The sequence below is a fragment of the Colobus angolensis genome, unplaced genomic scaffold (genome assembly GCF_000951035.1).
Source record: "Colobus angolensis palliatus isolate OR3802 unplaced genomic scaffold, Cang.pa_1.0 Scaffold55, whole genome shotgun sequence".
In the NCBI taxonomy this organism is placed as follows: Eukaryota; Metazoa; Chordata; class Mammalia; order Primates; family Cercopithecidae; genus Colobus; species Colobus angolensis.
Genome location: NW_012119043.1, coordinates 6,982,851 through 6,994,144, shown reverse-complemented (window position 1 = coordinate 6,994,144; position 11,294 = coordinate 6,982,851). Strand labels below are relative to the sequence as shown.

The window sequence follows — 11,294 nt, the reverse complement described above, 5'->3', positions numbered from 1 at the left end:
CATTTTTAAAGAAAAGAATTTTCAACCCAGAATTTCATATCCAGCCAAACTAAGCTTCATAAGTGAAGGAGAAATAAAATCCTTTACAGACAAGCCAATGCTGAGAGATTTTGTCACCACCAGGCCTGCCTTACAAGAGCTCCTGAAAAAAGCACTAAACATAGCAAGGAACAACCAGTACTAGCCACTGCAAAAACATACCAAATTGTAAAGACCATCGACACCGTGAAGAAACTGCATCTACTAATCATCAAAATAACCAGCTAGCATCATAATGACAGGATCAAATTCACACATAACAATATTAACTTTAAATGTAAATGGGCTAAATGTCCCAATTAAAAGGCACAGACTGGCAAATTGGATAGAGTCAAGACCCATCGGTGTGCTACATTCAGGAGATCCATCTCACATGCAAAGACACACATACCCTCAAAATAAAGGGATGGAGGAAGATCTACCAAGCAAATGAAAAGCAAAAAAAGGCAGGGGTTGCAATCCTAGTCTCTGATAAAACAGACTTTACACCAACAATGATCAAAAGAGACAAGGAAGGGCATTATCTAATGGTAAAGAGATCAATGCAACAATAAGAGCTAACTATCATAAATATATATGCACCCAATACAGGAACACCCAGATTTATAAAGCAAGTACTTAAAGACCTACGAAGAGACTTAGACTCCCAGACAGTAATATTGGGAGACTTTAACAATGCACTGTCAACATTAGACAGCTCAATGAGACAGAAAATTAACAAGGATATTCAGGACTAGAACTCAACTCTGGACCAAGTGGACCTAATAGACATCTACAGAACTCTCCACCCCAAATCAATAGAATATACATTCTTCTTAGCACCTCATTGTACTTATTCTAAAATTGACCACATAATTGGAATTAAAACACTCCTCAGCAAATGCAAAAGAACAGAAATCCTAACAGTCTCCCAGACCACAGTACAATCAAACTAGAACTCAGTATTAAGAAACTCACTCAAAACTGCCCAACTACATGGAAACAATCTGCTCCTGAATGACTACTGGATAAATAACAAAATTAAGGCAGAAATAAAGATGTTCTTTGAAACCAATGAGAACAAAGACACAATGTACCAGAATCTCTGGGAACATTTAAAGCAGTGTTTAGAGGGAAATTTATAGCACTAAATGCCCACAAGAGAAAGCAGGAAACATCTAAAATCGACACCCTAACATCAAAATTAAAAGAACTAGAGAAGCATGAGCAAATAAATTCAAAAGCCAGCAGAAGACAAGAAATAACTCTAAGATCAGAGCAGAACTGAAGGAGATAGAAATATGAAAAACCCTTCAAAACAAAACAAAACAAATCAATGAATCCAGGAGCTGTTTTTTTTTTTTTTAAAAGATCCAACAAAATAGACTGCTAGTCAGACTGATAAAGAAGAAAAGATAGAAGAATCAAATAGACACAATAAAAAAATCACAAATATCACCACTGATCCCACAGAAACACAAACTACCATCAGAGAATACTATGAACACCTCTACACAAATAAACTAGAAAATCTAGAAGAAATGTATAAATTTCTGGACATACACACCCTCCCAAGTCTAAACCAGGAAGAAATTGAATTCCTGAAAAGACCAGTAATGAGTTCTGAAATTGAGGCAGTAATTAATGGTCTACCAACCAAAAGTCCTGGACCAGATGGATTCACAGCTGAATTCTACCAGAGGTACAAAGAGGAGATGGTACCATTCCTTCTGAAACCATTTGAAAGAATAGAAAAAGAGGGAATTCTCCCTAACTCATTTTATAGTCCAGCGTCATCCTGATACCAAAACCTCGCAAAGACACAACAAAAAAGAAAATTTCAGGGCAATACCCCTGATGAACATCAATGCGAAAATCCTCCATAAAATACTGGTAAACCGAATCCAGCAGCACATCAAATAGCTCATCCACCATGATCCAGTTGGCTTCATACCTGGGATGCAGGGCTGGTTCAACATACACACATCAATAAATTTAATCCATCACATAAACAGAACCCATGACAAAAACCACATGATTATCTCAATAGATGCAGAAAAGGCCTTTGACAAAATTCAACACCCCTTCATGTTAAAAACTATCAATAAACTAGGTATTGATGGAACGTATCTCAAAATAATACGAGTTATTTATGACAAACCTACAGCCAATATCATACTGAATGAGCAAAAACTGGAAGCATTCCCTTTGAAAAGTGACACAAGAGAAGGATGCCCTCTCTCTCACTACTATTCAACATAGTATTGGAAGTTCTGGCCAGGGCAATCAGGCAAGAGAAAGAAATATGGAGTATTCAAATAAGAAGAGAGGAAGTCATATTATCTTTCTTTGTAGATAACATGACTGTATATTTAGAAAACCCCATCATCTCAGCCCCAAATCTCCTTAAGCTGATAAGCAACTTAATCTCAGGATACAAAATCAATGTGCGAAAATCACAAGCATTCCTATACACCAATAGCAGACAGAACCAAATCATGAGTGAACTCCCATTCACAATTGCTACAAAGAGATACCTAGGAATCCAACTTACAACGGATGTGAAGGACCTCTTCAAGGAGAACTACAAACCAATGCTCAAGGAAATAAGAGAGGACACAAATAAATGGAAAAACATTCCATGCTAATGGATAGGAAGACTCAATACTGTGGAAATGGCCATATTGCCCAAAGTAATTTATAGATTCAATGCTATCCCCATCAAGCTACTATTGATTTTCTTCACAGAATTGGAAAAAAATACTTAAAATTTCATATGGAACCAAAAAAGAGCCCGCATAGCCAAGACAATCCTAAGCAAAAAGAACAAAGCTGGAGGCATCATGCTACCTGACTTCAAACGATACTACAAGCCTACAGTAACCAAAACAGCATGGTACTGGTACCAAAACAGATATATAGACCAATGGAACAGAACAGAGGCCTCAGAAATAGGTGTTAACCACCTATCTACAACCATCTGGCCTTTGACAAACCTGACAAAAACAAGCAATGGGGAAACGATTCCCTATTTAATAAATGGTGTTGGGAAACCTGGCTACCCATATGCAGAAAACTGAAACTGGACCCCTTCCTTACACCTTATACAAAAATTAACTCAAGATGGATTAAAGACTTAATCGTAAGACCTAAAACCATAAAAGCCCTAGAAGAAAACCTAGTTGTTAGGAACAGTTTCTCTTCAAAGGGTTTGACCCCCCTTGTCCTTTGTTCTATTTTATAAGTAATCTTTCCTGCCTTTAATATGCCCAGGCATGCCTCCATCCATCAAGATTGTAGCTGACCCACTCTGCCTTAAAGTTGTTAGATACCAACAATAAACTTCCTGGTTCTCTGTCCTATTCTAAATGCTAAATCTAGTCAATTAGGATCAGTTTAGATTGTGAGGTCTGACCCCAATTAACAAGGGAGGTGGGGGGGAGGGAGGAAGGACACAGAAACAGTAACAACATTAGGAATAAAAACCCTTGCTTTCCTTTGTTCAGTGTGCTCTTGTGATTGTGACTGACACAGGCAGCACCCTTCTCAGAAGTAAATCTGCCTTGCTGAGAAGTCTTTTGAGTGTTCGTTTTCTTTGCGACTCCCAGCTCATTTCTAACAATTTGGGGGCCCTGCCCAGGATCCCATTCTCTTCCAGGGAAGGGTCTCTGGTCATCTTCTGGGAGGGGATGCATCCCACTGACTCAGTGCAGTGGCCTCAAAGGCTGGAGATCGAGACCCACCTGTTGTGACGAATAAACCTGGAATCTCAGCAATGCAAGAAGGCCTACAAATACCGTGGCAACCAGGTAACTCTGTGCACAGACCAAGGTAAGAAAAGCCACTGGGGCAGTGAAGTGCTTCCTTAACGGTCTGCATATCTTGGAGGTTGAAAGTACGTGAATGGTAACAAGCACTACTGCTGTGCGGAGTGAGTGAGTCCAATCTGTGGTTCCGTGGTCAACTCATATGGCTTATGGTGGCCCTTTGGAGGTCCCATCAGGGGTTTATACTGATCCACCAATGTTAAGAGGGACCTAAATTCCCTCTGGGGAAGTGGCCAGAGAAGATGAAGCAAAAGGAGAAGAGCGCGAGAAACTTCCAGTGGTGGGGGGCGGTGGAGGCTCTAGGAAAGGCAAGGCAAGAAATCTCCAGTAGGGGGGCACTGAGCCTCACACAAACCTCCAATAGTCGGGAAGGCAAGAAATTTCCAATAGCGGAAATTAAGCCTCACCACAAAACCCCCAAGATGGGAAATACCCCAAATAAGGTAGGGCATAAAAAGGATAATGCTAGCAGCAAAAACATTCCCCGATTGTCCCCTAGGGCTTATGTTAAAATATTGGAAAGATAAAGGACTAAACACAAGAAAAAGCAACAGATGACAAAATATTTTTGTTATATCTAGACTCAGGAACCAATACTCAAACCCTCAGTTTTCTGGCCAAAGTTTGGGTCATATGAGGATTGGCTCTGTCAGCTTTCAATAGGACGTATTAATTGTAAGAGCCCTACCTCCCAAGAGGAAATAGGTTATGCCATATGTTGGTGGCAAGGACTTGTACTCCTTTACCCCTGAAAGACTGGAGGGAACAAGTCAAAAACTAACCTTTGGTGGAAAGTTGGTTGTAATCACACCTCATCAAGTTAGAACCATCTTGAAAGGTAGGAAGGTGGCTTACCAATTTACTTAAAATATGAAGCTATCCTGTTAGAAAGAGATTATTTAACACTATCCACTGATAATTCACTTAACCCAGCAGACTTCTTGACTGGAGATTCAAATCTAAAGAGACGTGAACATGAGTGTTTAAATTTAATTAATTACCATACAAAAGTTAGGCCTAATTTAAGAGAGACCCCTTTCAAAACAGGGCAGCACTTATTTATAGATGGCTCTTCCCAAGTAATTGAAGGAAAAAGATATAATGGGTACTCAGTAGTCAATCGATGGGGAAGCCCTTGAAGAAGTAGAGTCAGGAAGACTGCCCAATAATTGGTCTGCCCAAACATGTGAACTGTTTGCGTTTTATCAAGCCTAAAGCACTTGCAGAACCAAGGAGGGACTACTTATACTGATTCCAACTACACTTTTGGGGTAGCTCACACTTTTGTAAAAATTTGGACCAAACAAGGCCTTATTAATAGCAAAGGTCAAGACCTAGTTCACAAAGAGTTAATCACCCATGTATTGAATAATCTCCAGGGCCGGGCGCGGTGGCTCATGCCTGTAATCCCAGTGCTTTGGGAGGCCGAAGTGGGTGGATCACCTGAGGTCGGGAGTTCGAGACCAGCCTGACCAACATAAAGAAACCCTCTCTCTACTAAAAATACAAAAAAATCAGACAGGCAGGTGGCACATGCCTGTAATCCCAGCTACTCGGGAGGCTGAGGCAGGAGACTTGCTTGAACCCGGGAGGCAGATATTGCTGTGAGACAAGATGACGCCGTTGCACTCCAGCCTGGGCAACAAGAGTGAAACTCTGTCTCAAGATAAATAAATAAATAATCTCCAGTTGACAGAATAAATAGCTATTGTCCATGTCCCAGGACACCACAAAAGCCTTTCTTTTGAAAGTCGGGGAAATAACCTTGCAGATCAAATAGCCAAACAAGTGGCTGTTTCCTCTGAGAGCCCTGTTTTTCACTTAACTCCTTGCCTTCCTCCCCCTACCGCAGTCCCCATTTTCTCTTTTACTGAAAAAGAAAAATTAATAAAAACAGGGGCTAAAGAAAACTCAGAAGGGGAATGGGTATTATCAGACCAAAGAGAAATGTTATCCAAACCCGTCATGAGGGAGGTCTTGTCTCAGCTGCATCAAGGAGCCCATTGGGGACCCCAAGCTATGTGTGATGTAGTTCTCAGAGTTTATGGATGTATAGGAGTTTATACCCTAGCCAAACAAGTTACAGATAGTTGCTTAATATGTAAGAAAACTAATAAGCAAACTCTAAAAAAATCACCCCTTGGGGGAAGACATCCAGGACTAAGACCATTGATAGTATCCACAGTGATTATACAGAAATGCCTCAATTGGTTGCCTAAAATACCTATTAGTAATAGTAGATCATCTCACTCGCTGGGTAGAAGCTATTCCCTTTTCAAACACAACTGCTAATAATCTAGTTAAGGCATTAATTGAAAATATTGTACCCAGGTTTGAAATAATAAAAAACATTGATTCAGATAATGGAACTCATTTTACTGCAAATATTGTTAAAGGGCTTACTCAGACTCTAGGAATAAATTGGGAATATCATACTCCAAGGCATCCACCTTCATCAAGGAAGGTAGAAAAAAATGAACCAAACTTTAAAGAATCATTTAAATTGAATTTGAAAACTTGATTGCCTTGGACCACCTGTCTCCCCATTGCTTTGCTCAGAATTCGAACTGCCCCTCAAAAAGACATTATATATTGGGTTTATCTTCTACTTTGTCTTCTCTTAGGACCCAAGGTCTCTTAGCACAAATACCGCCTCTTGAGCTCCCCAGTGCATCCATATCGATCTGGAGATTATGTCCTCATCAAAAGCTGGAAAGAAGAAAAACTCAAACCAACCTGGGAGGGACCTTATCTAGTGCTCCTAACTGAGACAGCAGTCTGGACCATTAAGAAAGGGTAGACCCATCACACTCAGGTGAAAAAGGCATCACCCTCTTTGGAGTCATGGGTCATCACTCCTGGGCCAACACCTTCCAAGCTAATATTCAGAAAAGCTTAACCTGTCTAACTTGCTTCCTCTTTCTTCCGTTAGCTACCCAGGAACATTTTATTATCAGTGTAACCTGATCATCATTTCCTCAAACAATTACATTTGATGCTTGCCTTGTTATGCCCTGTGGGAACCTACAAACCCAAAGGTAACTAGCCTCTTTAGGGAAGTACCTTTGCCCTGGCCCTCTAGAACACACAGAACCCACCCCTAACTCTCACCGTTGTGACCATCTAGCATGGTATTTGAAATCCTGTAGCTCTTGGGAACATTTTTATTGGACCACTCAGTACCAAGGCTGGACTTTCACGGAAGGTCCCTGTGCCACCCTAAAGCCTTATTTCCACATCGCTAAATGAACCACCCCCTCTAATTGTCAATCCTACCAATGTAACCCAGTCCTTATCTCCACTACTGCTTCTACTTCCATTGACCCTAAGCCCACCTTAGGCTGTCTCTATGGTTTAGGAGCAAATGTTGCTGGAAGGGACCCTATAGCCTCCTTGAAATACATTTTGTCCACCATTCTCCACCTCCTACCACTTCACCTTCCCTAAATCCACCAAATCAAATAGTGGGTGCCACTCCTCACCCCCTTCCCAATGACAAAACTAAAGTAGCTATTGTAAAAGTAAAAGATTTAAAACAGACTTTAGCAATTCAGACTGGATACCAAGAAGCAAATGCCTGCATGGAATGAACTGAATAATTCTGTTAACACTCTAAACAAAAGCAGTTGTTACACTTGTGCACATGGTAGGCCAGAGGCCCAGGTTGTCCCCTTTCTACTCGCATGGCCTTCAAATCAACTGGGCATGGACTGTATGGTAGCTCTCTTCTAGCACCCCACAGCCTGGGGTAATAAGTCATGCCAAGCTCTTTCTCTGTTATTCCCCGAAGTCCAGCACCCAGCATGCAGGTCAGTCCCTGAGGGCCACCCAGCTTCCATCTTCTGATGCCAATTTTACTTTGTGTCTCTCACGACAAGGAGAAAATTGAGCCTTACTTGGAGACCTAAAGGGATGCAGTGAGCTTAAGCCTTTCCAAGAGCTTACCAATCAGTCTGCCCTTACTCATCCTTGAGTGGATGTACGGTGGTACTGCGGTGGACCCTTACTGGACACTGCCAAACAACTGGAGCAGTACTTGCACTCTAATTCAATCGGCCATCCCTTTCACCCTGGCATTCCATCCACCAGAAAAAGGAAAAACAACACCATAAAACAAGAGAGGCCCCTCATGGATCTTTTGATTCTCACGTTTATATAGATACCATTGGAGTCCCACAAGGGGTACCAGATAAATTAAAACACGAAACTAAACAGCTGCAGAGTTCGAATCCTTGTTCTGGTGGGTAACTGTTAATGTGGATTTGATAAATTATATCTACTATAACCAACAACAATTTGTCAATTATACTAAGGATGCCATTAAAGGAATAGCTAAGCAATTAGGGCCTACTAGCCAAACGGCCTGTGAAAATAGGATGTCACTAGATATGATACTAGCAGAAAAAGATGGAGTCTGTATCATGATAGGAACCCAATGTTGTACCTTCATCCCTAACAATACAGCCCCTGATGGAACAATCACTAAACCTCTACAAGGTCTCATCTCCTTATCTAATGAGTTAAACCAGGAATTCTGGGGTAAATGACCCTTTACAGGATGATTAGAAAGGTGGTTTGGTAAATGGAAAGGACTCACGGCTTCTATTTTTACTTCCCTCGCAATTATAGTTAGGGTCCTCATTCCCACTGGCCGCTCTATCATACCTTCTATTCATGGATTACTTCAATAAAACAGTAACTTATAAAAACAGCCCCTACTGGCTGGGCATGGTGGCTCAAGCCTGTAATCCCAGCACTTTGGGAGGCTGAGGCGGGTGGATCACAAGGTCAGGAGTTTGAGACCTGCCTGGCCAAGATGTGAAACCCTGTCTCTACTAAAAATACAAAAATTAGCAGGGCACGGCGGTGCGTGCCTGTAATCCCAGCTACTGGGGAGGCTGAGGCAGGAGAACGGCTTGAACCCAAGAGGTGGAGGTTGCAGTAAACTGAGATCATGCCACTGCACTACAGCCTGGGAGACAGAGCAAGGCTCCATCTCAAAAACCAAAAACAAAAACAAAACAAACCCTACTAAAACTTTCTTCATTTCTTTTCCACCCTATTCTGACAAGCTTTTACTTCTAGACAATCAAAAAGAACAGCAAAGTCAAGACATGTTAAGTAAGTTTGAAGAAGAAAATGTATAAATTCTCAGAGGAGGAAAATTGTTAGGAACAGTTTCTCTTCAAAGGGTTTCACCCTCCTTGTCCTTCGTTCTATTTTGTAAGTAATCTTTCCTGCCTTTAACACGCCCAGGCATGCCTCCATTTACCATGGTTGTAGCTGACGCACACCACCTTACTTGAAGTTGTTAGGTACAAACAATAAACTTCCTGGTCCTTTGTCCTATTCTAAATGCTAAATCTAGTCAACTGGGATCAGTTTAGACTGTACAATCCGACCCCAATTAATGGGGGGAGGACACAGAAACAGGAATAGCATTAGGAATAAAAACCCCTGCTTTCCTTTCTTCAGTGTGCTCTTGCGATCGTGACTGATGCAGGCAGCACCTTTCTGTGGAAGTAAATTTACCTTGCTGAGAAATCTTTTGTTTGAGTGCTCATTTTCTTTGCGACTCTGAGCTCTTGTTTTTAACACAGGCAATAATATTCAGGACATAGGCATGGGCAGAGATTTCATGACTAAAACACCAAACGCAACAGCAACAAAAGCCAAACTTGACAAATGGGATCTAATTAAACTAAAGAGATTCTACACAGCAAACTATCATCAGAGTGAACAGGCAACCTACAGAACAGGAGAAAATTTTTGCAATCTATCCATCTGACAAAGGGCTAATATCCACAATCCATAAAGAACTTAAATTTACAAGAAAAAAAAACCCATCAAAAAGTGGGTGAAGGATATGAACAGACACTTCTCAAAAGAAGACATTCATGTAGCCAACAAACATATGAAAAATAGCTCATCACTGGTCATTACAGAAATGCAAATCAAAACCACAGTAAGATACTATCTCATGCCACTCAGAATGGCAACCATTAAAAAGTCGGGAAACATATGCTGGACAGGATGTGGAGAAATAGGAATGCTTTTTATACTGTTGGTGAAAGTGTAAATTACTTCAACCATTGTGGAAGACAGTGTGGTGATTCCTTAAGGATCTACAGAACCAGAACTACCATATGATCCAGCAATCCCATTACTGGGTATATACCCAAAGGATTATAAATCATTCTAATATAAAGACACATGCACATGTACATTTATTGCAGCACTATTTACAATAGCAAAGACTAGGAATCAACCCAAATGCCCATCAATGATAGACTGGATAAAGACAATGTGGCATGTATACAACTTGGACTACTATGCAGTCAAAAAAAAAAACAGGATGAATTCGTGTACTCTGCAGTGACATGAAACTGAAAACCATCATTCTCAGCAAACTAACACAAGAACAGAAAACTAAACACATGTTCTCACTCATAAGTAGGAGATGAACAATGAGAACATGTAGAAACAGGGAGGGGAACATCACACACCAGGGCCTGTTGGGCGGTGGGGGGCTAGGGGAGGGACAGCATTAGGAGAAATACCTAATGTAGATGACAGGTGCAACAAACCACCATGGCATGTGTATACCTATGTAATGCAACTCCACATTTTGCACATGTACCCCAGAACTTAAATTATAATTAAAAATAAGTAATTTCAACTTCGCTGTATATATATGACACTTTTCATGATAAAATGGCGGGGTGGGGGGGAGACAATCTTGGCAATCACCAATCCTCTTTCTGCTCCCTTTACTACAGAAATACAAGTGGCATTTACTACCTAAGGGTGTCTTCTCCAGAGACAGATTCATGGGAACACTCTAAGTAAAAACTTACTTACCTTTATACCTTCTGTCCTACCTTAGAAATATATTCATATCTTATAATCAAACCGCTTATATGAGTCAACTAAATTATTAAAATTCCTGTGTGTTTATACAAACCTTACAGGCTCCATTACTGGATAACATGTTTGGTTTCAAACAATTCCTTTGAAATAATAATACTGTTTTAATACGTCTTTGAAGTTTTGCTATTTTTGCCTAGAAGAAAAAAAGAAAAGAAATAAATACTAAGCCAGAGTGCTATATATCATATAGAGATGGAGGGTCAATTATTTGCCAGAGTAGTTGTGTAAGACTTATGCATCTATCCAAATGAGAAATTCTAATATATGCAAAAGCTTGAAATAACATTTTATGCTATATATATATACACACATATACACTCACACACACACACACATATATATATATTTTTTTTTTTGAGACAGAGTATCACTCTTGTTGCCCAGGCTGGAATGCAATGGTGTGATCTCGACTCACTGCAACTTCAGCCTCCCAGGTTCAAGCCATTCTCCTGCCTCAGCCTCCCAAGTAGCTGGGATTACAGGCATGTGCCATCACGCCTGGCTAATTTTGTATTTTTA

General features: G+C 40.6%; 1 protein-coding gene across 1 annotated transcript in view; it reads right to left on the bottom strand.

Moving 5' to 3' along the window:
• ATF7IP2 (activating transcription factor 7 interacting protein 2) overlaps positions 1 to 11,294 on the bottom strand; it is a 101,857-nt gene that overhangs the window by 31,430 nt on the left and 59,133 nt on the right. The window contains exon 8 of the mRNA XM_011961389.1: positions 10,810 to 10,908. Within this exon, the coding sequence (XP_011816779.1) occupies positions 10,810 to 10,908 (99 nt within the window). The remainder of the gene's footprint in view (positions 1 to 10,809; positions 10,909 to 11,294) is intronic.